Below are 26,870 nucleotides of genomic sequence, written 5' to 3' on the forward strand. Positions count from 1 at the left end.
ATGAGTGAGATGACTCAACTGCATCATGGCATCATATTTTTAAGGACTGAATTAAGGGTCAGAAATGATGAAATAACTTGCCAGATAAGAATTCTTAGAAGCCATTTGAACAAACCTTAAGCTTATAGTAAGCGTCTGAGAGGCAGCAATAACTTAAGGATGTGCTGTATTACACATGTTCTAAATCCTTCAGCATGGACACTTCTTGGTTGAAGTGAAATTTAATGCTAAAAAAAGGACACATATTATTTTCCTTAAATAATGAAGAAGAAAACAGTCATTCTCCAAAGAGAGAAAGGAAGAAAAACTTATACAATCTGTATGGAATTCAGACACATTTTTTTATTAAATAGGACTCTGTATGAAACTCTTGAGAATTTTGTAGTAAGGCTTAGATAAATATTTCATGTTACATCTGAAGATGCAATCATTTATAGTAATTTTAGCACTCTGATTTCTGTTTGTTTTCAGATTTGGAAAAGCAAACATTTTCTATGATGATTTATATCTGGGAGCTGCCAATTGAGCCCAATTTAACAAGCCTTATCTTTATAAATAAATGAAATAGGATAATAAGGAACAGCTCTACTTACTTGTATTTTATGTCTCTCTCTTTAGACAGAAGCAGTGTTAGAAGATATTTTTTTTTCTTACTGAAATATAAACCATGGCCTTTGTAAACACCTTACTCTTTAACCCTCTAAATGTAAGCTGATCTTGGATGCAGGCACCATCTTTCCCTCTGGCTGCCTCAGGAGACTCTCTGGAAGCTACTGCTCTTGGTTCTTCTCCAGAGCTGATGGAACCCACCCCACTCTGCGCTTGTCACTGTTGCAGAGCCTTCAGCTGACAAGCGGGCACTCTCACCAGCTCTGACCCCTAGGTTCTGGGAGTTGTTTGGCAAACTGCCCTTTGTTAGTTTGCTGGTTTGATAATTTATCTTTTTCTTAGATACACATTTTGACATGGGATATTCTTTGTCTAAACATGTATTCACAGTTCATTCTATGTATAATACTTGCTAATGTTTGGCCAAACTACTGATGGATGGGGACATACCTTGACTATAGTCTTTCTCAGTTGAAAGATGGATTTTCTTTATCCATTGGCCAGCTATCTGCTCAGCACCTACCATGTGGTACTCAGCACTCTGGGTCCAAGAGGAATTTAAAATTCGTTCGTTCAGTACATAGTTTTTGTACCTACTATGTGCAAACGTCCAACTGGGCCCTGAGGGTACAGCAGTGGTCACATAACATGATCCCTGCCTTCCTGGGGCTTATGTTCTCGTGGGGAAGAGAGAGGTTAAGTGAGTCAGAAATAGAGTAAGCTGATAACAGGTTAGGAAAATTGCCATGAGATAAAGAGGCACCGTCAGGGAGGGCGGACCTGGAGGATGGGAAGGAACCAGCAGTAGTAGAAGGTTCTTGGGAGAGGGGACCGGAGAGAGAGGCTCTGTCATGGGAAAGAGCTTGACATTATCTTCTGGGAAGCATGAGAAGGCTGTGGATTTCAGCGTAGTGAGGAGGAGAGAAAACTATAGGAAGTGGGGTTAGAGTGAGAAAAGCAACCTCAGACCACACAAAGTCCCAGAGACTATAGTCAAATGCTGGCATTTTACTTTGGATCCAGTGATCCTGGGGGCAGGGGTGTTAGGCAGAGAAGATATGCTCTAATTTCCTTTTTTATTCCTGAAAACCTGGCAGCTTTGTAAAAGTGAACCAAAAGGCACAAAACATGGGATAGGCTGAGAGGGGTGAGCCAGACCATGACAAGGTGTAGGGGGAAAGACAGGAGCTTTTATAGACATGGAAATGGAAAAGAGAAGTGACTCGAGATGCATTTCAGAAGTAGAGGCAACAGACGTACTGATGGCTCCATCACACCTTAGGACATGGAGTGGGAGGAAGGATTATGGGGGTTGTGCTGGGGACATGATGGGCAGAACTTTGCAGGAGGAAGTCAGAGTGTATTTGGACTGGCAGAGTACATTTCAGACCCTCACCTGTGTGCAGTACCCCCTAGGGAACAGTGTGAGTCAGGTGGTAAGTCTCAGCACTGCAGGAGTCAAGGTGAGCAGTTGTGGCTTCAGGAGGTCAGAGGGAAAAAGAGAGTTCTATGTAGAGGAGAGCTGGGTGCTGTCCTGGGCTTGAGAGAGGGCTGGGGTGTTTGAATGGCAACATGTGGTCCTAAGATCCAGAATTGAGCCAAGGCTCTGAGGGATGCACACAGCATGTCCAGCCTGGCAAGAATGGATGTTAGGAGAGGTTAAGGTTACTTGCCTGTTATCCCTCTTCTCCTTTCCCTAGTTTAAGTGTTAAATCCATAGGGTTCCTAGGAACCCTAATGAGACTCGGGTAGCCCCCTGGGCCCTCTCGCATCTTCCACACTGGGTTGAGATGTCTTTCAGTGTTGCGTAGGGGAATCCCACAGCCCCGATCTTCTCCCATCCACCTTGCACACAATTCCATGTCCACTTTCGTCACCTGCATTTATATATTTCCATTTATTTCTCACTTAGGTTTTATGGCAGGCACGCAAAGAAACCCTCAGATGTCTCAATATGGACCTCAGCAGACAGGACCATCCATGTCGCCTCATCCTTCTCCTGGAGGCCAGATGCACCCTGGAATCAGTAGCTTTCAGCAGAGTAACTCAAGTGGAACTTACGGTCCACAGATGAGCCAGTATGGACCACAAGGTAAAGAAAAGTTTCTCCAGAATGTGCTCAGTAGGTTGTAGAAATTTTGTTTCTATGTGAGTCCTTTCAAGACCTCAATGTTATAAACATATCTCAAGATCCCATTGTTACCTGACAGATCTGTGAGGTTAATGCAAGCCACAGCCTTTTGGTTTCCCATAGTGATGGGAAGAATAATTATAGCAACTATTCATTAAGCATTCATGCATCAGACACTCTGGTAAGTGCTCTTCATACATGTGTTATTAATAATGAAGGAGTGAACCCTTGTTTCTGTGATGTAGCTGTAAATGCTTGTTGAGAAAGCAGCACAGGCCTTGACCTGAAAAAGTTTGATTCAAAACTTAGGTTATTCTGTTGAGTCCTGATTCTGCCCCTCCCTCTCTGTAATTACCTTTGTAACAATGTGCTCACTACTCAGGATTGCATCCTATTACTTTTCCTCCTAATCTGTCCCCAAAGTGCTCTCTCAGGTAAATAATAGTTCTAATTTTCACAGTCATTGCCAGTTTTACTCTTAGAAGACAGGACAAAGCCTGAAATGGACATGTCTTTCAAAAAGGAAGATAAGGCATGAGTAAAAAAACAAGTGGAACCATGCCCAAAATGCCCCATTTACGTTCTGCCTTCCTGGACAGTGATGTCTGTTTTGTCTTACATGTGCAGAATCCTTTCAGCAAGGTTTTTAACCTGATACATATTTTTTTCTAAGTCACTTCTAGCAATAAGGCATTTGAATTTAGCACCTTCTTTATATTTTGTTTATTTAAATTAGACATTAATGGATAATTTAGAGAGAATGAGCTAATCTGGCACAATTCCCAGAGTTTCCTCACTTCTGAAAATACCAGGAATGTTCCAAGTGAAGGCAATGCCCTCTGGGAAACTAGCACAATGTTCACCGTGCCTCCACAGCCAAACCGGTCCCCTGACTCACTAAAGCCATAATGTTTCTCCCATCCAAGCACTAGCCAGCCTGACCCTGCTTAGCTTCTGAGATCGGACGCGTTCAGGGTGGTATGGCCACAGACAAGCCTTAATACTTCTGAGAGTGTCCATCTGGAAAATGTGCTATGCTGATGCCCTTCGAGCCTCTCCAGCCATAGAAGTACCTGCAAGGCCAGAGGACTCTTTGAGGAGGCAGCCAGGTGCCATCTCAGCTTTTTACCTAGTATTTCTCAGGAATGCTTTCCTTACCTCACAGTTTGAAAATTCTCTTGTTTTCTGAAGACTCTTTCTGGAGGATTTTAGCACCTTCAGTACCATCACTGGCGCATCATCACCTCACCTGATGTTGCTCTGTTATTTTGTATTCCAGCTATTTGCGTTGTTGGGAAACTGTATTAGAACATGCAAAACAAATGTTTCCCATGGCCCTTTCTGCCTCTGTCCATGAGCATGTAGTGAGAGTGACATAAACGTGGGTTTGACTTGATTCCCTTCATGCCATGTCATCAGTAGATTTCTGTGTTATTAATTCCTGTAAAAGCTCTAGGAATTTAAGGTCCCGGTTGACAGCCAGGGTCTGCCAATTCCCCATCAGCCAAGGTAGTTGTGACATGTAGCAGTTTGTTGCTGAGCTAAGGCAGGACATGTCACTCAGCTGTGAGAGTGCCTGCTTGCCCTCTGTGCCACTCAGTGGGTATCTTCAAAACTGGGGGGACTTTGACTATCTGGAAAGGATGAGAACTTTAGTGAAAATTGGGAAAGCAGCTTATAAGTTGTGACACACACAGAAAATGTGAACTTTTACTCAGAATGTAACTGGAGACAAGGCCAGGGCCTTATTCTCCGAGTTAGGGGTGTCTAGGGCCTGGGACTTACCCACTGCCACTCCAAGGATTTCATTATATAATCTTGAAAACTAGCCACTCTACTCTGAAATACTCTTGCAATCTCACCCTCTGCTGCTCTCAAATAAGGGAAGGTGGGAAGGCAGAGCCTTGGACTATCTGATGAGTCTTGTGTGAATGGCTAATAAAGTGCTCATACTTTAGGAGTTAGCTAATAACACAGAAGGTAATTTCCATAAAATGGGTTTATCCTCTGAATAAAACCCTCAGTTTTCTGGAATCGTTGAATAGTAAGATTCTTGATTTAATAGCACTGCTCCTGTGAGAGTTCTCACCCAACCTTGTATGCCTTTGGAAAATTGCTTACTCTCTGGGGTTTACTTTTCCTATAGAAAATGAGAAAATTAGATTGTGTTTCCTTGGAAGTTGCTTCTAATTCTAATGTTCTGAGTCTAAATTTTGCTTCGACTCCAGCACCTTTTTACATTAATGTGGCCCACTGGATCCACTGCATAACAGTTTGGATATAGTCAAGAAGGTGGTTGTTTTAGAATTTTCTGAGGTATGAATACTGAGTTTAGGTTGGACAGTTTAAACTAAGGCTGACAGTTTCCGCACATGGCGTGCTCCAATTTTGTGCCCTCAGCAGTGTTCTCCTTCCAGGTGGCATCTCCGGCTTATTCTGCACCCCCACCCCAGGCTTCTTGACTGGCTCCCAAAGCATGGACTAAAAATCCATATTCTGGTGCTCTAGGTTCAAATCAGAATTATTCGCTTTCCTCCTTGTATTCCCCCTGTCCTCACCGAACAAATGACAGGAAATGACAATTATAACTTGTATTATGCAATTCAAGAAATATTCTTACCTTTACCTTTCTCTCTTGATTGATCCTTTTAAACAGAGACCCAAATGAAGTATTTTTTTTTCTTTCTCTTGATCAACTACTCAAATGATTAGTAGAATATTCAGCTTCCATCTTTGTTACAGGTTTTGATGTCTGGAAAGAATCACTTGTGCAGAGATCCACAGAGTCGTTTGTCATATCTTCTCTGTTTCTAGCTAGATGGTTTTCTTCTGCATTAATGTTTTTAAGAGATCTCAGGGGAAGATACTTTACGGTCTCTTTTTGCTAAACCTTTTTGTTGTCAGGAATAGCTTCTTCCAAATTATTAGTAACAGCAGCCAACATTTATTAAACACTACTGAGTCCTGGACGTGGTGTTTTTCATATATTAACTCATTTAACCCTCACAACGTGCCATGTTATAGGTACCACTATTACTCCACTTGATAGACGAAGAAACTGAGGCATGCACCTCATAAACACCTTTGCCCAGGGTACACAGTGGTCATGCTGGGATTCAAATTCAGGTATTACTTTCCCATTTTTCTTCATTAACAGGAAACCTGTAATGTCATCCCATTTTGCAAATGAGCAGGTTAAGTAATTTACCCACAGTCCCACAGCTGGTCAGTGCAGAGCCAGGGTTCAAACCGAGAAAGACTTCAGAGGCCACTTACAGAGTGCCTGCTGTGTCATTTCCCATGACTTAGATACACTCCTTCCTGCTGGTTCCTTCAGTGAGCCTCTGGAGAGACAGAAGACAGACTATGAGCCTTCAAGGAGCTTTGGGGAATATAGGCTTGAGATACACCAAAAATACTAGAGATTAAGAAAAAGATTCCTATTAAGAGGAAATTTTTTTTAAGTATATTAATACTATAAATTATTAAATATACAGATGGGATGAAGCCAGTCTAAATGTGTAAAAATGTTTAATTGCAGTGTATTTTATGAAATAGTGCTTTTCTACCTTTAAGCAGGCACATATAAAATAACTCCCCTTACAAAGTGTTTGCGAGTAGAGAGGGCCAGAGAGACTTGGCTCTAATAAATAAAAAGGAATTCTTTAGTTGCTATGTTAATTATTAATAAATGAATTTGTATGTGGAAAAGGGAGCCGAAATCCATTTCATCTTCATAGCCTTTCTGTTTCCTAAGGACAGACACTTTCTTGTTCGTATGTTCTCTAGAACAGTGTCTGTCACAGACTTTTCACAGATATTTTTTGCATATTTGTCACTAATTGCAAAAAATGAGGGCCTAGCCTTAGTTGTGCAGGGAATTAGGAGTATTTTCTTGGGCAACTGATAGGAGTTCTGAGCTGCGATTCCCCCCAGGTGTCACTCCCTGTGTGAGTGTCTGGGGCCCCCATGTACAGCTGTAGACATTGCACACGGACTCAGCCTTGGTTTTATGCCTGAATTTGTATAGTCGTCTTAGGAAGCAGGGAGCTTATAAGAAGATGAGTCTGACTAGCCTTTATTTCTAAAGTACTTTGTCAGAGGGGCTTTTCAGAAGGGTTTAGAGTACTTCCCTCTAAAATAAATCAGATGCCAGTGGAATTCTTCCTTCTCCGTCATTCATTAAAAGTCAGCAATGGCAAACTTTAAATGATACCTAGTTGAAATGAATGCAGCTCCAAGATAGTGAATTGCACATTAATAATCTTACTAGTGTTTCAATTCAAGAGGAACAACGTATAAATGTCAACCAGTTGGCAGCCCACCAGCTACTCCAGAGAGCCTTCTAGGCCGTGGCAGCTTTGGGGTCACCACGACCCACGATTTTAGTCCCCACTCTTGCTCTTAAATTAAGCTGAATTCAGCCTCTCTTCTACAGAAGTGAGGTGTGTCTGCCGCATGGATTCATTTTTCCCCCCACCTTGTGGACATTGCTGCTAATTGGAGATCTTGTTCTTTGGCTTTCCGGAGGCTGGTGTGCAGGTCAGTCCTGCATCAGTTTCACTCATTTCTCTCCTGAAACAGGTTGCAATGCTCTTGATCTGTTTGCTTCATCCTGTTATGTTAACTTGATTTTTTCGTTAAATGGACAGTGCTAGGGATAAGTATTAATTCCATAGTCTGTAAGGCTTTGTTCAAAAATTTCTAAATCTTTATCTTGCTCATAGTAGGAAAAAACAAATTGTAGCAGGTCATATTATAGCCAGAGGTGATTAGTGGCCTCATCTTTTGATGCTCAGATTTAGCCTTCAAGTTATAAGGTTTAAGCTTGAATTTTTCTTAGCAGACTGATAATCATTTTGACTTTTTCAAAACCTGGGAATTAGGAAAGAAGTAAGGAAAATTTAAAGTACAAATCAACTTCACAGTAAGAAAGAAAAAACATACAGCAACATGAATTTTGACTAGTGTGAAGATAATTATTTCACTTTCTCATTAAAATCAACAGCACCTGGGGGGCCGGTGTCCCCTCCCCTCGCAGTCATCCCTTGAATTTGGACCGCCGGCCTGGATCAGGACCATTGTCGATGGTGGTATAGAAACGCAGGATGTGGACAGGCTGCTAGACTTACGTCTTAGCAAGCTGCCTTTTCCTGAGGCTCACAGCTCTGCCGTTTTTTAAATTGCTTGTTTTAAAAGAAATGACTAGTGTTCAATTCTGTAAGCGTTGGCACCACCAGTCCTTTCTGAAGGCTTCCTGCGCCTGCCGTCAGGTGAAGCAGATCAGAGCCCTCCCTGCAGGGGCCGCCGTTCTCCCACCGTCCGCGGGTGTGCACGGGGCGCAGCAGCTCTGAGCCCGGGGAGGACGCAGGTGCTCAGGCACCTGTGACAAAAGAGATTCTGAGAATCCTTCTTTCCTTACCATAGGATTTTTACTGTTTTATGCCAAATTTGGCTACTGAATTAAGATAATTTTATGTTTTTTTTAGGTCAGTAGTTACTTTTTCTTATGCTTTACTCTGAAATAGATTTGAATATCTGTGCATATTGAAAGTAAAAGGAGGCTTATGATACAATATACAGTAAAAAAGAATTTTGCTGATGGATAGTTATCTTATTAACATTGGAGCAGCTTCTGTCTGTTCCTTGACAGATTCTAATCATTGTTGCTGCTGCTGCTAAGTCACTTCAGTCGTGTCCAACTCTGTGCGACCCCATAGACGGCAACCCGCCAGGCTCCCCCGTCCCTGGGATTCTCCAGGCAAGAACACTGGAGTGGGTTGCCATTTCCTTCAATGCATGAAAGTGAAAAGTGAAAGTGAAGTCGCTCACTCGTATTTGACCCTCAGCGACCCCATGGACTGCAGCCTTCCAGGTTCCTCTGTCCATGGGATTTTCCAGGCGAGAGTACTGGAGTGGGGGGCCATTGCCTTCTCCACTAATCATTGTTAGCATCCAACAATAGTTACTGTGAATATTTTTTCCCCACAGCAACCACAGGAGATAGAGAGTTTTATATTATACCCTTTGTGCAGATGAGGAAACTGAACATTGTGGTGGCCACTGTCTTTGTGAAGGTCACACACAGGCAAACGTTTATGCCCCTGCTCCTTGAGAGCCTGTGCTCCTCTCTTCTCTCCTTGCTCTGAAGTCAGAACCAGCATCGGGCTTGCCCATAGGTTCCCGGGCCTGTGTGTATGTCAGCCTTGACGGTGGTGGTGGAGAGGCGCCAACATGCATACACGGCTCCCTCTCCACCGAGGCTCTCCTCAGTCACCCTCTTGGGGGAGCCTGCCCTCTCCTCTCTGTCCAGGCTCTCTCTGCTCCATTTTCCATCAGAGCACTTGGCACCGCATGGCATGGTCTAGGTTTATCTATTGGCCTGTCTCCTGCTACCGGAGTGGAAGCTCTCTGCCTTTGCTCACTGCTGCATCATCCACAGTCAGCACAGAGTGGGCACAAAAGAGGCTCTTAAAAGCTATTTCCTGAATGGATGGAGACAGTATTCCAGAGATTCAGACAGAGAGAATTCCAGAGTATTCCAGTGCTCCCTCTTGATGCTGCTTTGATGCTTGATACTTACTAGGTTGACTACTCAATGCTTAAGAATTATCTTTGGGAGATTGGCACTAAGGGTTGTTGTTGTCTATTTCTTTCTGTGCTTCTATATTTTCTGTATTGAGCTTGCATCACTGTATAATTACATTTTAAAGGAGTTAATTTTTATAACATAATGGGAGAAAGCTACCAAAAGTGAAATATTAAAGTCATACTGTAAGGTAATGACTCTTTCCATTTCTTTTACAAGCTTTCTATAATATTTTATTGCTTTTGCATTTTGAATACTTTTTAAAATGCATGTTGACCTAGGAAAAATGTGGTGCCTCATGTATCAGTTCAAAAGATAAATTGTCTCAATTTTCACAAATAGTAGGGTTTACTGCAACTTGGGGTAAGTGAGCTTTCATATTGAATCTGTGGTCTTCTTAACTACTCAGTCAGTTTCTGTCCTAAATCTGTGCCTGAAAGCATAGCACTGTGTGATCATTCTGATTAGAAAAGTGGCATTGGAAAAAGGTTTTTGAAATACAACTTTTTTACACAGCAAGAATCTTATTTAGATGAAAAATGCTCTCAAAATCATTTGTCATTAGGAAAATGAAAATTAAAGCCAAAAAATATCCACAACACAGCTACTGGAATGGCTGATATTTTTTAAAAAATTGCAATATCAAGGATGTACAGTAGAGCACTTGGAACTCTCATATGTATTGCAACCCACTCCAGTCCTCTTGCCTGGAAAATCCCATGGACAGAGGAGCCTGGTAGGCTGCAGTCCATGGGGTCGCTAAGAGTCGGGCACGACAGAACAACTTCACTTTCACTTTTCACTTTCATGCATTGGAGAAGGAAATGGCAACCCATTCCAGTATTCTTGCCTGGAGAATCCCAGGGACAGAGGAGCCTAGTGGGCTGCCATCTGTGGGGTCACACAGAGTCGGACATGACTGAAGTGACTTAGAACTAGAAGAGTTTCTTACAAAGTTAAAAATGCACTTAATGTACAACGTAGCAGTCATTCCTAGAGTTTACCAAGAGAGATGAAACATATCCACTGGGAGACCTGTGTGCAAATGTCAGCAGCTTCAGTCACAATTGCCAGAAACAGGGACAGCCCACATGTCCACAGAAAATGGAATACTGCTCGGCAGCAGAAGGGAGCAAACTCCTGATATGCACAGCATTATGGATGAATTTCAGAAGCATGATACCGAGTGAAAGGAGCTAGACCCAGTACTGTATGAGTCACTTTACATGACATCCTGGGGAAAACAACACTGTAGGAACAGAAATCAGACCAGCGGCTGCCAGGCCGGGGGACAAGATTGACCACCAGATGGCAACTCTTTGTCCTGATAGAAGTACCCTCGCCATGTCTTAGCTGTGCTGGTGGTCATAGGGCATGTACGCGTGCTAATGCATAGAAATTCTACCTCAATAAACATGACAAATGTAGCAGTAGATGTGTGTAGTAGATGACCATAAAAAGTGCTGATTGAAACCTACTTCACAAATGTGTTCATCATAATATATAGCTAATTATTCATTTTTTTCAAGTGTCTCTACTGTGATTTGTGCACATTTTACCCTCCACAGCAAAGGGAAATAACATAGGACCTTGCATGCAGTAGTTGTTCCTAAGTCATTGTTGGATGGTTGAAACCAAGAGGAAAAATAAGTGGAAACATTTAATAATTCCATAGAAGCTGTAACCTTGGAATATTAATAGTAACTAGCAAATTTTAAAATTGCGGCTGATCCTCCTAAAATAATGCTGGTGATGTGAATAGAGTGTAGCTCCTGCTTCTGTTATCTGGTGCTTGAATATAGCTCCCGGTGAGTTAAAATCTGAATTCATTTGGTGACCAATTTTCCAAAGCTGGTGTGCCAAGATGAACCCACTTGAAAACTGTGGGCTCTCGGACTTGGCTGCAAGGCCCATCCAGCTGAGGTGGGCTGGCCTAGCATCTGCTGCCTTCATTGTGCTTAATGCTGGATCCATCTGTTTTCTGTCAGAGCCAGTGCCAACAAATTACTAATCTATTAGAGAAACATGGAAATAAGATTGCACTTCTCATTCCTGGCTTTTCCTCTCATATTTTGCTTGGCTTACATATTTGGTTTTTATTTATTTTGGGGAGAAAGATACATTATTGAGTAGGCAAAGTGAGAGGGGGGTGTGAATCATTTTTTACTCCTACACATTTTTAAAAGATTATAGAAAAAAGATTGTATTAGTGATTATTGATAATATTATTGTTGATGATCATGGTGATAGTTATAATTTATTAGGTAATTCTATGCTTGGCACTGTACTAGTCACTTTCTGCCTATTGCCCGTTAATATTGTTACTTTATCTGTCAAAACTCATGTTCCAAGAGGTTAAATAAGTTGTCCAAGGTCGTTCCCCTAGAAAGTGTCAGAACCAGTATTCAAATCCAGTTTCTACAGCCTGTGCTTTATCTGTTGCTGCCTCTTAAGCCGTTTAAAGCCTTTAGAAACCATTTTTATCCAGGCATGTGAGTTTAATGAGGAAAGTCTTTTAAAGTTTCAAGGAGAAGAAAAGGGAACTTTGTATTTCTTCCACCAAATAGAGGCCTCTATAATTAGAACATATTCCCTTGACATGTGCTTTTGAGTGCCAGTTTGTGAAATCAGCCCAACTGATTGAGGGAAAATAAGACTGGGAGCCCAGTTTTCAATGGGTCTTTCTAAGCATGAGTGCACGCATGCGTGTGGGTGTGCGTGGTGGTTGTGCTCTGATGCACATTCTCCCGGATTGCAGAACACTTCCTGCTGTGCAATGAAGACCAGCTGTGGAACTGAGCAATGCTACTGAAACAGACCTCTTCTCTTCTTATCACATAAAATGAATGAGAAAGATAGAAGATGGGGACGGGGGTACTGAACATCTCAGTTGTTTTCCTTTGTAGTTACTAAAATACAGCCCCTGATTGGCATTTAAACCCAAGGTGCGGGAACCCAGAGGGACAATATTTCTCTGTTTCAAGTATGAGCAGCATTCTACTTCAGCTATAAGCAGGATTTAGCAAAACCAAGTACCTTCCTCTTATATCAAGTGCATCATGGGCTTAGTCTGCAATAACCATGTAAATGCTTGTTTTCTAAAACAAGATTAAAGTGTCATTTCATTTACTTCAAAAGCAAAGGGTACATATGTTTTCACTGAACAAAGTTTCTTACCAAATGAGTCACTTACCAAGTGTTGAGGGAAGGAGAGTGGAAACTAGCTACAGAGGAACAGGAAGAATACGTGGATTAATTTCATTTGCATTCAAGCTACAAATGAGTTTATTTTTAATAAAAGCAAGAGCCAAGGAAGAGCACTGTATCTCACTGATGTTATCAGACAGTCTGGAGGGAAGGGCTAAGAGGCGGATGGGGTAGGGAGGGGAGAGCCTTCCTCCTGCCACAGAGCAGAGTTCTGAGGACTGTGCTCTGGGAAAGCACAGGAAGAGGGGAACACAGCATCTTGTTCACTGCTCTGTGACCCCCCCGCTCAAGTGTGACCATAAGGTGCCCTCTTCTCTGAGATGGTGTGATGGGAAAGTAGACGGGGATCGTCCATGTGGTCCTGTGGGACAGCAGCTTCAGAGCAGCCTCAGAACTTTTTATAAAGAACTTCAAAATTGATAAACAGTGAATGTTTACCTTCTGTGTTGTGTAAGTGGCTCAGTCATGTCCGACTCTTAGCGGCCCCATGGACCCACCAGGCTCCTCTGTCCATGGAATTCTCCAGGCAAGAATACTGGAGTGGGTTGCCATTCTGTTCTCCAGGGGATTTTCCTAACCCAGGTCTCCAGACATTCTTTACCATCTGAATCACCAGTGTTTACTTAAAAACAATATCAGGTTGATTATTTCTGCAGTGGCAAGGTATCTTCTTGAAAACATGGTTTATAGTTGAGGTGCTAGCGTAAAACACTGACTCGCATGCAACTCAGGGGCGCCTGAGGTGATTTGCATCGAACTTCTGCTGTCCCTTCTCTTCCCTTTGATTTTCCTGTCCATTCCAGCTCCTCAGATGGTCAGTGCCTTGCTCTCTTGTTCCTCTCCAGCCCTTGGACTTCCAGGAATACCCAGGGGAAGGTAGCTGCCACCTTTAACAGATCACTTTCTGTGCTGATGGAGCACTTTCTTAAGGATCTTGTCCCAGCACTGGTCTGTCACAGGGCTCAGCAGCTTGTGGCCACTCTGGCCGGCCACTGTGTTTGTAAATAAAGTTTTATTGGAACACAGATGCTCCGATTTGTGTGTGTCACCTCTGACCACATCAAGGCAGCAATGGCGGTTTAGTTTTGACAGAGATCATCTAGCCCGCAAAGCCTAAAATACTCACTCTTCAGTGAGTAGTACACTTCATGGACAGTCATGTGAGAGAGTTCACGGGCAGCACCTAACAAAGAGGTGACATCAGTCACTGTTGAAAACTCGGCTGCTTATAGATTTGTAGGGGCCCTTAAGAAAACCTGCTTTCACAATTGGCGGTGGTGCTGTTATGTCGGTGCAGTTTTCTGTTAAGTATTTGAGAGGCCAGTCAGGGGTGCAGCTAATGGAATACGGTGTACAGACCACGGCTCTGAGGCCTGTTAGCAATACGACCTTGGGTCAGGTCACTCTGCATACCACCTCAGGCTCCTCCTCCCTAAAGTGAGGACGCCAGTGACCGGGCTCTCTTAAGCTTGACATAAGGATGAAAGGAGGTAATGCAAAGAACTTGGAGCTGAGGTTAGCACACAGGAAACATGAATTGCTGGCTTTTATTGTTGTGGCTGATCTATCCCAGTTTCTGCTGGAAAAACCTGAAGAAGCCCCTCCTCACCTTCAGAATACGCTCCAGCCTGGGAAGCCTGCTGAGCGGGGCCCTCTTCCCTCTGTGCCTTTCTCACAGCTGCGCCAGCTCAGCAGTGCCTTGCTCTCAAGTTTGCTCTCGCTGTCAGTGCTGTTGTTCACTGCCTCACCCACAGGAGCTCTCTGTCCTCTTCTGCGTTACCCTCATCCCACCAGTAACCCCCGACCATTTCTGCACCCGTATTTGAGACACTTTAATGGCAACCCACTCCAGTGTTCTTGGCTGGAGAATCTCAGGGATGGGGGAGCCTAGTGGGCTGCTGTCTGTGAGGTAGCACAGAGTTGGACATGACTGAAGTGACTTAGCAGCAGCACACATATTACATCATTTAATCCTAACAGCAACTCCCAAGTAGACCAAAATAAAGAGGATCCTCTTTTTTAAAGGAAAGAGAATGAAACCAAGAAAAATTAAAACAACTTACCTAAGTCACATGGTTGGTATATTCACAGAGTTTTCACTCAGCCCCAGTTCTCCCAGATCCCAGAGCCTGCCCCACAAGGATTCCTGGGTCAAGACCCAACATGGTTTTTCAAAGACCTTCACTCAGCGCTGCCCCGCTCCACAGATGACCCCCTGTATCCCTCCCCTACAAGGACTTACTCTTCTTTCTCTTACACTTTCTACAGTGCATTATCTTTTCTGTTTTTGCTTTTGTATTTTTTCTTTTCCCCTGCTACTTCACCTTGTACACACACACATACACACACAACACTCTCACACTCTTACGCTGTGAACTTCCTGAGTATAGGAATTGCATTGTATTTAACCTTACATCCCTTGTGCCCAAAACAGTTACGTTATGTAGATGAGATTCTTCCAGGAAGTGATAAGGACAGATGGAGAAACACTAATCCATACTCTCCAAACAATTCTCCTTTTACATATATTTCATTTCCACAGTCACTTATTAGGAGGCAGCATATTTTATTGGTTAATTATATTGGTTCCATAATCATTTGGCTTGAGCTTGAATCCTAACCTACTAGCTCTTGATTTTCTTCTTTTGTCAATGCAATCATGGTCGTGTCTATATTTCATATAATTATTGGAAGAATGAATGAAATCATAGATGCAAAACACTTAACCTGATATCTCACACATAGTGCATGTGGTTCAGCAGTTATTATTATCAAAGTGGCATTATACATGCCTTCAATTTACTTGACTGTAATTTATGTACCCTCAACCAAAATAAAAGATGTGGAAGGAGAGAGAAAACAAAACTATTGAACTAGTCCAGGCCATCTACTCCAGGAGCGTGTGCCCCATGTGAGCAGGGATGCGGGGGTGAGATTACAGACGCTTATCTCAGTCTCAGACCCTGCCTGCTTCCTGTAGTGCCACCATCCTGCTTTGCTGAGTGCCATGCTTGTGCTTAAAACTTACTTAAAAGACATGGTGCTGGGTACAACCCAGCCACTTTATCTGGTGCTGAAGCAAAAAAAAAAAACAAAATGTCTCTAGACACCAGAGAAAAGCCGACTGGGTTGGACTCCTGGCAGGTCTCCGCATGGCTCCTCCTGTGGGGTCTTGAAGGGTAATTTTGACCACATGTGCATGTTTCCTTGCACCTTCGGAACACTTTATTGTCACGCAGTGGAGAAGGTGATGGCGCCCCACTCCAGTACTCTTGCCTGGAAAATCCCATGGGTGGAGGAGCCTGGTGGGCTGCAGCCCATGGGGTTTCGAAGAGTCGGACACAACTGAGCGACTTCACTTTCACTTTTCACTTTCATGCATTGGAGAAGGAAATGGCAGCCCACTCCAGTGTTCTTGCCTGGAGAATCCCAGGGATGGGGGAGCCTGGTAGGCTGCCGTCTATGGGGTCGCACAGAGTCAGACATGACTGAAGCGACTTAGCAGCAGCAGCAGCAGCAGTGATGTACTGGTGCAATCTCAGATTGGAGTACATCTAGGGACTGGGGGCTAAAATAATTATTTTGCTTGAATTTTGGTAAGAACTGAGGTGTTGAATGAGCTGAAGCACCACTCAGCACTCCATCTGTATCCATGCAGAGATGGTTTCAGAGGTCAGCCTGGGTTTCTCTCCATGTTTCAGTGTCCTGTGTGGCTCTTTGCCTTTGGAATGTACAGAGATCATGTGTTTTGAGACAGCCAACCTTGTCAGCACCAATGGGAAAGGGTTAATGAGGATAATGACTAATATTCTGTGTTGATCACATTGTTGGACCAAAAGTACTTCCAGTGAATGTTTTCACAAGTTCAGATATTAAGAACAAGGCTCTAATTTGTGTTTGATTTTTGTTTAGGTAACTACTCCAGACCCCCAACATACAGTGGGGTACCCAGTGCAAGCTACAGCGGCCCAGGGCCCAGCATGGGCGTCAATGCCAACAGCCAGATGCATGGACAAGGGCCAAGCCAGCCATGTGGCGCCATGCCCCTGGGACGAGTGCCATCCACAGGCATGCAGAACAGACCATTTCCTGGAAACATGAGCAGCATGACCCCCAGTTCTCCTGGCATGTCTCAGCAAGGGGGGCCAGGAATGGGGCCACCAATGCCAACCGTGAACCGTAAGGCACAGGAGGCAGCTGCCGCAGTGATGCAGGCTGCTGCGAACTCGGCGCAAAGCAGGTATGCTGTCGGGCGGGCGGTCTGCGCGGACATGTGCGCACGCGCGGAGCCAGAATCAGTCACCCCGTCAGTGGGGGTGGAGAGCAGCAGAGGGCCACTGTGCTTGGCCTCCCCTTTCAAGTTACATGTTCTCTATCAGAGAGGCCAGAGAAGTAAATGATAGACTGTGTTCTACAAGACATGGAGGAAGGAATCAGTCAGTTATAGGAGGTTATTTGAAATGGCTGAGAAGAGTCACTGCACCTAGCCACCCAAAGCCAGTGGTGCAGGGTGCCTCTGTGGCTCCATTAAACACAGCAAGGCCTAGGCAGGAGACTGTAAAGCCTAGAAACTGGCCCAAATCTAAACATTCAAAAAGAACGCCTCCTTTGTTTGTTTTTAACCTCACTGTAGAAATCCTTATGAAACAGAAACTTTGTATGTGCACATATGTGTGTTGTGTGTGTTTGTCTAAATGTATACATGTGAGATTTATTGCTTCATGTTCTTATGTTGTACTCTTATTTTTCTGGGCATATGTCTCTCTCTGTCCAAACCAAAAGGCAGTTAGCAAAACAACGATTGTATTTCTGAACGTTTAAGTTGATAGAACAAGGCTTTAGCCTCAATTATTTACTTGTTTTTAATCCTGAAAAAAGGCTTGAAGTAAATACTCGACCTGCTTTAAAATAAGTGAATTAAAAGTTCATGAGGCAAAGTGACTATGTTTTAAAAGACTCAAATGAAAAAAATGTTTTAATTTTGTTTAACATATGTTAAGATGTTTAAAACAAAGGACACTGAAAGATATGAAATCCATGGGGTCGCAGAGTCAGACATGACTGAGCGGCTGAACAATACGGTATCTTCAGGAGGAGAAATAGAAGATTCTGATTTTGTCAAGGTGGAATAAGAGCTTGTGTGTGTGTGTGTGTGTGTGTGTGTAAATGTATCCTTTTGTTACTTTTCCTCTGAAGCTGCTATTTGAGAATGTTAGGGACCCTTCCAGTCTCACTATTTGCTCTACAAAATAATAAATTTCCTTTGAGGAATCAAAATGAAAGTCAGATTCTCTCTCTTACCCCCTCCCCCTACCTTTCTCACTCTTATCCATGTTACAGTGACTTAGAATCTTCTGAACCCTGGCACTATACCTCTGAACTGAACCTATGGCTGCAGAGAGAATGTTTTAATATAGCTGTCTGTGAGGACTGGTTGGGCCCGTCCAGTTGAAGTTCTAATTTAGGTTTAAATGCATTGTCCATTGTCACAACTCAAAAAATACACAAGTTATTTCCTTTTTAAGGAGAAAATATTTGATTGCATTTGACATGAAACCTTGAGTAGTGAGCTGGGAAGACTATAACTGTGGAGATTAAGACATAGTTGTTTGATGAAAAAGCTTTGCTGTGTTCCGTTTCTGAATCAGTTTATATATAATTTTATAAGTATATAATATATAAGTATACATCCAAGCGTTTTCAGTTTTCTTTTTCCAATCAATAGACCATTCCAAAGTCTTGCCTTCACGTTCTGCCCATCAGAGCTCTAATACGGAGTATCAGGCCACCCTCTATAAGCCACCACACCTTGGTGTGGAGATAACGTAATGGACAGGGGGATTCATACTTGTCTACAGAACAAATCCAAAGAAGCTGTTCTTCTGTTCTACTTTAGGCCACCATACATTAGGTCGCCTGCTTATCCCAGCCAGTCTGGGGCTGGCGGACGCCCCATGTTTTCTTCCCAGCACCCCAACTATGGCAACTCTCAGGCTCCCATGATGCACCAGCCTGACCAGTACGGGTAGGTAGCCACACACCCTGACTTGCTGCGGGACCTGGGCATTTGTTTAAACCGTTAATGAACATGCCATCTGGCTGCAAAAGGAACACCCAAAGCAGGAGCGTGAAAGACCTAAGAGAAGATCCATCTCAGAGGGGGTTGTCTTTTGTTTATTTTTGTTTGTTTGGGGTTTTTGTTTGTTTTGTTCTGTTTCGTTTTCTCATCCTCCCCGGCAGTACTGTGGTAGTTTGGTAGAGACCTGCATGTCGCACCCCCACCCCCACCCCCACCCCCGCCGCCACCACCCCCCAATTCTGTCTCTGCATGGCTTCGGCATGGCTTCTTTCCTTCGTGCCTGAGAGGGAAACAAAAACTTTGATCCATGTAGAAGTAATGAAGTCACCTGCTCCGGCGTCATGTCCCGCACCGTTGTTGTCGTGTTGTCTAGGACTTGTGTTGTGCAGCACTGTTATCATGACCATGTTACTGTCATTCCTGCCACAACAGCGACCTGCTTCCACACCCGCCCTGAATTCAGAGAGCAGCAGGCTCATTGACGAGAGCCCCACGCAGGAGGCAGGGCTGAGGTTATTAATAGGACTTGGGAGGGTCTAGTGACATCACTGAGCAAACATCTGTATCAAAGATTTCTATTCTTTCCTTCTCCCAAAGGAGGATTAGAATATCGAAGTCACTGGGAAAACACAACCAAATAATCCAACACAGGATTTTTTTCCCCAAACACAGTGTTGCCATATTATTATCAGTTTCAACACAGGAATTACATACAGCAACAAAAAGTGTCTCTCTTCTTTCCTGCTACAAAACTGTAATAAAGGGCTGTCACTGTCTTTAGGTTAGTGAATAATCTTAAAGTATATTATTATTGCGTGTTTAAGCAAAAATATTGTTAGTGATCTTATTTAACATATAGTAATGATGAAATTATCTCCTGTAGATTGAATTGTGTTCAGGAGCTGCTTTCAGTAGAAAGACACAACATTTTTGTAAAATAAAAAACAGGGAACAATCAACTAACTTTGTTTAAAGACTGAACTTACATAATTGTGTTTTCACTACTCGTTATGAATGTATGACACAGCTTTTTAATGTATTAGGCAACAAGTGCAAATGATAATTTTGCCATTGAAAGTTCTAGATCCTGTAAACATTGTCCTAATTGTCCCAGCAGATAAAGAGTTCTGTAAACATAACCCTAAAATTGAAATAAGTATGGAATGAGGTAAACATACTTATTTTGGAGAAATTGCCTTTCGTCTTTTTTCCTTTCTTGTGCTATGTTCAAGGTCACTTCCTGAGTTGGTAGGAAGAGGGGAGAAAAGCATTTATCATCAGCTGCTAATCCATAGGCTCTGTCCTTTACCAACTCAGGAGTCCTATTTAGACCCACAAAGCTAGTTTGGCTGGGCCTTGCCAAGCCACATTAAGCAGCTGTGTAAAATGAATTTAAATGGCATGCATCAGAGTAAAATCTCTTCCACTGGGGCAGAAAATCAATGTTCGCCAACCAGCATGAGAAGATCAGATCTGCATTTCAGCCAGCAGCATCCAGATAGCTTCCTCAGAATTCAGCACCTCCTCCTTAATTAAAAATAAGGAAAAGAAAGATGTTGGCGTGAGTCCGTAAATTGTATGAAACCCACTTGGCAAAGGCTCATCCTTGCAGCCCCATTCCTGTTAGCTCTGAATTTTGCCGTTTGTGTTTACACTGTTCTTTCTGAAAAAGAAAGTTTTATTTCTATTTTAAATCTTCCTTCCTTTGCAATATATATCCTGTTGTGCCCTCCCTTTTTTTTAAAGCAGAAGCTTGATTGTGAGAAAGCATGTGTAGTACATGTTTCAGTGCTGGCGGTTAGGAAATTTGATTTTCAGCATTGTTTTTGCTTTACCTAACACCTCCTTGCAGCAAATTGTGTTTTTGCTTTTGTTTTCTTTCCTCATGGATAGCTCTGTGAGGTTAAAGTTAGGTTGGCAACTTGAAAAAGCAGTTCACTAAATGGCAGATTTTAGGGAAGAAATAGCTCAAACCTTTCAAAAACACAGTATTCAGAATTTGTTATAATGTTTTCTTTCTCAAGTCAGAATCCTATGAGGGAATCTGAGAAAGACAGATAGTGATGAAGGGAGGGAGTGAGCGTGAGAGAGAGAGTGTGTGTGTAGAGACAGAAAGCTAACTGCAAAAATGAAGGATTATGGCAATTATGCTTCAGAGTTTCTCAACTAGTTGGATATAAGATAGTTTAGAGAAAAAAACAAAATAGATTAACTAGTTTTATTATTTCCTTTTTTAAGAGTGACACTGAATAAGTTAAGAAACATGGATTAATCGATTTTTGTTACCTTTTGAGTGAAGGACTCCCTCATTTTGATTTTCAGACAATTTACAATAGAATGTTATGAATCTTACCATTCAGTTACTAGATTAGCTGCATAATACTAGCCAGTAAATTGAAATGAACAGTTTGTATGTAATATCTGTCCAGGCTACCCCTCCATACACACTTGATATACTTTTTACTCAGAAGATGCCTTGCTGTATTCATTTTTAAAACATTTCTAGATAATGTTCTGCTCTTTTGAAGCCATGAGAAGCAGAGAGTGGGAAATACGAGTTGTCATACTAAAAGCCTAGTCAGAGCTGGCAGATGACGTTCATATTCAGTCCAATTCTGACGGCAGTGTGTAGCATCACTTTGGAAGAATTCTGAGACATTGTCAAAGCGCAGGCGAGCCAAAGTTGGCCAACAGTTTAGGAAAGATGTTGACTTACTGCTTCTAAAGAAGCATTTCCATGAATCCCAAGCTGTAACAGTCCTTCATATTTGTCGAATGATTGGCCCCTGTGCTTAACACACATATACTCACATGTGAGATCAATCTTCCTCAGTCATTTAGTGTGCTCTGCTCTCATTCATCCATTCTAGGTGCCACCCACCTGGTATTGTCCAACAACTGACATTTTTGCTCAGTACAGCTAATCTGTAGATTTGGATATTTCAGCATTATCCAGATTTTTTTGTTTTTCCTTAGAAATAAGCTCCAAGGAATACGCATGACTTCAGTGAATTTACAGAAGGCCTGGCAAGCCCTAGATCTTTAGGCCATGGTAGATTTTTATTCCTTGAAGTCAGCCAGCCAGAGCACCTCCTGTAGCTCAACCTTAATCAAGTCTCTAGTGGCTTGAGATGGTTTGTCAAAGTCCTGGCAGAGAACTTTAGTAATATTTTCATCAGAATCGATTCCAAGAGGATACAGAGTTCCACTTGTACAGTAACAGTATTTTAGAGCTGGAAGGACTTTAGATGTCATCCAGTCTGTACCCCTCAGTTTTATGATGAAGGAGACCAAGACCCACAACATTACTGCCATGGTTATTTAGTTACAGGAGGGGCAAAGCAGACCCCAGGGCCAGTCTCCTGGGCCTACTGCTCTTCCTGCTACTTAGTGCTGTCTCTTTAGATTTTCTTTAAAAAAAAAAAAGAAAAAGCTCTCCTAATTTTAGTTCTCTGTTATATTCAAAGGCAGATCTACTATTAGAAAGCAGATATTCATCAGTGTCTTACTGGCGACCCAACTTTATGTGTTGAGGTGTGGACTACTTGTCTTCATCAGAGGCTCTGTTGCGCCTGGAAGGAAGGCAGTGCTCTGCTGCTCCCCACGCAAACACCCTGCGCGTCACAGGGAGTTTATTTCTGGAGCCACACACCTCATGAGATGGAGTGACAGTTTACTTGGTGGCACACAGTTGGGCTTGAATTTCTATCCTTTTCACCCTTTGATTGCCTGCCAATTACACTTTAACATTTTGCGTTTATTCTTGAGACTGGAGTGTAGCTGTTGAAGTAAGAATTCTGAGCCGTGCAGGAATAGAAACAGAAGTTGGCATTTTTACGAATGCATACATTTTCATGATGCTGTTACGAGCCGTATCTGTCATCCTTTTCTGTCCCTGAGAAACTCCCCAGTGGACTAACTGAATATCAGATGGAGGAAAACTCTCAGACTGCTTAGTTTTGTTGTTGTTGTTGTGTGTTTTTTTTTTAAAGGAAGCAAAAATGAGTCAGTTTGAAAAGTCTCATTTCTCCTGTCTAGAAAGAATTGTTATTCTGAATATCACAACCCTGAGTCTGGAGACCTACATTTTAATTCTTTCTTAAGTCATACTGAAAGATCAGACAACTGAAATTTAAATGTTTTTGTTTTTAGTAAAGTAGGAGATTAGAGATTTTAATTAATACTGTTTTTCAGTCTTTGCCACTCTTTAACAAGGTGAATAAATTTCATGAAGTCTTGGTAGCTAGATTAGTAGCAACCTAACTATTGGTGCTGAGACAGGTGACTATTCTGTGAGAGTCTCAGCAGTGGTTTCTCTGCTTGGAAACGGCACACACACACCCAGGTGGGTTGGTGTGTCCTCGTGGGCCTCCATAGGTGCTTATGTCTGTCCTCTGTGCATGTGCACACACACACATGCACACACCTTCCAGCAGCTGTTCTTTAGTGAGGTGTATTTATAATTCATTTTCCCTGTTGCTGTTTGCCAGCAAGGCACTTTTTCTCTATTATTTCCTTGAAGCCAGTGACGCAGCTCTGCTGATGGGCAGGGAGCCACTGGTGTGGAAACATAGTGATGGAGATAGTGCATTAATGTGTCAAAGAGAAGGGGAAGAAACATATGTATGTCAGGCCTCAGCTACATGGGGCTTGAAGAGCTTGGAGTGATCTGTGTTCACTAAGAATTTAGCCCTTTGGATTTTTGCCAATTAGGTTTTAAAATAATAGCTATGATCTGAAAAGCCATGTTATTGAAAGACAAAGCAAAAAGATTTCAAAGACTTAAATAGAGTTTTAATTTTTGCAATTAAATATAAGCCTTTGCTTTAACACCTAAAGATTATGCTTTCATTTTTAGCTCCTTTTTTCTTTAAAAATTCAAAATTTGAATTTTTATTACTATGTTGGTATTTTAAGATTATGATTTCAAACAAATCTTTCAGTTTCAGAATAACTATGGCAGCCATAAACTACATTTATTAGTCTTCAAATTAAAAAAAAATTAGTAAAACACAGTTTTTAAAAGACCAGGAGAAATTATTTTTTAAAGTTTAATGATATCCAAGGAATCAAAGTATGAAATGTACAGCAAACCTTTTAATAGATTAGAGTCTGTGAAGTTCCTTAAATGACTGGATATTATCTAGAGAGATTTTTAAATAAAAACACACGCTCTCACCCCAGTCTCACACCAGTGAGGCTCGTGAGCCTGTGTTTATTGTTGTAAACTGGGGGATCCTGGTGTGGGGACCAGCACAGTTCTGGGGCCTGTGTTAGAAATTCCTGCAGCTGAAGAGCCCTAATGAAAAACAGAGGAAGGAGACAGGACAAGCCTGAGCTCAGATGACCTGTGCTTTGTACCTGGTAGACACTGGCTGAAGACAACTGGACCAGAGCTAGGGACACTGGGTAGAATTAGGAGAGACTGATGCTTAAACAGACCTGATACTTTAACTCAGGCTTAGGTGATCTTTTGTCTCATTTTCTACCTCTGAGTATCCTCTCAGATAACAGTAGCTTCCTGATACTCTGATATTCCAAGCTCCCCTCCATACCTAGACCTGCTTTCTCAGAAGGTCTCCCGTCCATGTCCCAGTCTGAACCTCTTACAGAGTGCCATCCTTGCTGCCTAAGCGATCTCACAGTGGCATGTGTATTGGATTGGGCTCTTACTAACTATACGGCTCTCCCATCGGTGGAACGCATGCCCCTCTTCACTCGTCCAGGCCACTTGTCTTCGTGTCTGACCTCATGGGCTTCATGACATCTGCCTCCACATACCACATACTCACACTGGACAAACAGATTAGCATATCTGGAATCAGCATTGTGGTCCACCCATGAAAAAATCAGCAACAGAGCCCAGTCAGTCCCAGCTATTCAGAGCTGTTCAAGTGCAGCTGTTGAGTGATCACCAATATGTCAGGTAGTACTGCTGGCCTCAGCCCCAAACTGCAGGGCTCTCAGGCTGAAACCCGGAAGTGTCAAGTGGTTGCCAGCCTGAAATCTCATAACCTCAACAGAGTTTTGGACTGAAGGCAACAGGAAGAGTTTATAAGTGGTGAAGAAGATGTGATCCAGTCTGGGGCAGGGAAGGTGTCGTGGATGACCGTGTGAAGATCATAGGTGGAAAGGAGGCTGGATTCTCTGACAGCTCAGAGCACCTCTCAGCTGGTAGCAGCGAGGCTGTGGGAGCAACTCCCTGCGGCTGTCCTGATCTTGACCGTCATTCTTATTTTTAGCTCCATTTCCATTGTACAGATTAAAATACTCAACCGTAAGGTGGTGCCATTGGTAAAGAATCTGCTTCCCATTGCAGGAGATGTAAGAGATGCGGGTTCAATCCCTGGATTGGGAAGATCTCCTGGAATATGAATAGCAGCCCACTCCAGTAGTCTTGCCTGAAAAATTCCATGGGCAAGAGGAGCCTGGCAGACTACAGTTCATGGAGTCACAAAGAGTCAGACATGACTGAGCACACATAAAATTTTGTCCCTTGTTAACTCTTACTGGAATAGTTTTGACTGTTAAAAACCTACCGGGAGGAACTTGCTGGATCCTGCCTTTCCTGCTTCTTTGATCAACTGGGATAGACATAAAGAACTATAGTTTTGCTCAGCTGCCAGGCCTTTCCTGCCACATTTTTACCCTAATTTTGAATAGTGTTTCACCATATTAAGTAACTTTGTAGTATTGATATGTTTCCTGACACTGCAGCCCTGGACAAGTGCATTCCTCATTAGAGGGTTTTAGTGTTGCTGTGGTAAAGCGTATGAAATGCGGATCTCAGGACACAAATTCTGTTTGTTTTTCAGCCAACAGACTGGTCCCCTAGAGTCTTAAGAAGTCTAAGAATGGTTCACTGGGGTGTAAGAAGTCTAAGAATGGTCCATTAGGGTCTAAGAAGTCTTAAGAATGGTCTGTTAGGGTCTAAAAAGTCTGAATATGCATGAGATTTGTGCCCTCTTGGTTGTTCCCTCCCAAAATGGTACACAGGTCAGCTTGTTTACAGCTACTAACTGTCTCCTCAGTACCTGTCATGCTGGTTTGCTCCCTGTGTACGAGGTGCCTGTACCTCCAAGGAGACCCATTCCTGTGTCAGCTTTCTCTCCCTTATGGCTTGTACACATGCAGGGAGTGTCTTGGTATGAGGCTGGGAACTCCTGTCACTGACAAAGATTAGTCCCCTTTATAAGTCATTGGAGATCTTGAATGGTATTATGATCTCAAGATAAACTTTCTTAAAACAAAGATCTTGAATATCATGCAGTTAGAACGGGACACTTTTTTCTTTCTATGGGGGACATCAGTGGCAACTCATTTTTTCTTTCACAAGGTTCAACAGATCCCATTTTTACCAGACAAGGGAACTGTGCACCAGTTATGGCTTATTAGAGGCTGGTTGGAAGCCACAGGTGCCAGCATCCACAAAGGTCTGGGGTCACCTCTTGCTCCAGGAAAGACAGGTTTGGGGCCCAGTGCTGCCCGCTCTGGCTTTCTTAACACCCTGCACTTCAGTTCAGTTCAGTCGCTCACTCGTGTCAGGCTACCCTGTCCATCACCAACTCCTGGAGCTTACTCAAACTCATGTCCATTGAGTCAGTGATGCCATCCAACCATCTCATCCTCTGTCGTCCCCTTCTCCTCCCACCTTCAATCTTTCCCAGCATCAGGGTCTTTTCAGATGAGTCAGTTCTTCGCATCAGGTGGGAAAAGTATTGGAGTTCAGCTTCAGCATCGGTCCTTCCAGTGAGTATTCAGGACTGATTTCCTTTAGAATGGGCTGGTTGGATCTCCTTGCTGTCTGAGGGACTCTCGAGTCTTCTCCAACACCACAGTTCAAAAGCATCAATTATTCGGCACTCAGCTTTCTTTATAGTCCCATTCTCACACTTGCACTTGAGAGAAGCATTGATGTCAAAATCTCTGAATGTAGCATCTTCAAAAGGGAGACTTTTAGTCATTTTTGTATAATTGCCAGTAAACATTTCATAATAACAGAACAATCGGCTGAACAAACCGAAATCAACTTTGAAATGAAGAGAACATTCCTAGTTATCAATTACCAAACTTCAGGCAGCCAGAGAGTTTTTGCATTTTCTTCACACCCCGACGAGGAAGTCTCTCACTTCAGAAGCCTGGAGCTCTATTTGTTCTCCTGGCTGCTTTGCAAAACAAGGTGAAGACCAGTCAGCGGCTTTAGGAACAACTGAAACTAGTTACCTGCACTGAGGCAAAAAGAAAGTACTAAATCT

The 26,870-nt window shown here is 42.8% G+C and overlaps 1 protein-coding gene and 1 long non-coding RNA gene across 2 annotated transcripts in view; both read left to right on the forward strand.

Annotated features, from left to right (window-relative positions):
- The window catches only part of ARID1B (AT-rich interaction domain 1B), a 420,009-nt gene that overhangs the window by 339,607 nt on the left and 53,532 nt on the right, over positions 1-26,870 (forward strand). The window contains exons 7-8 of the mRNA XM_040238889.1: positions 2,522-2,701; positions 16,449-16,776. Of these exons, the coding sequence (XP_040094823.1) occupies positions 2,522-2,701; positions 16,449-16,776 (508 nt within the window). The remainder of the gene's footprint in view (positions 1-2,521; positions 2,702-16,448; positions 16,777-26,870) is intronic.
- Positions 16,795-21,797, forward strand: LOC120862782. The gene is made up of 3 exons (XR_005720845.1): positions 16,795-17,704; positions 20,525-20,528; positions 20,722-21,797. It is a non-coding gene; the product is annotated as an uncharacterized LOC120862782 (long non-coding RNA).

Source organism: Oryx dammah, unplaced genomic scaffold (genome assembly GCF_014754425.2).
Source record: "Oryx dammah isolate SB20612 unplaced genomic scaffold, SCBI_Odam_1.1 HiC_scaffold_4, whole genome shotgun sequence".
Taxonomy (NCBI): domain Eukaryota; kingdom Metazoa; phylum Chordata; class Mammalia; order Artiodactyla; family Bovidae; genus Oryx; species Oryx dammah.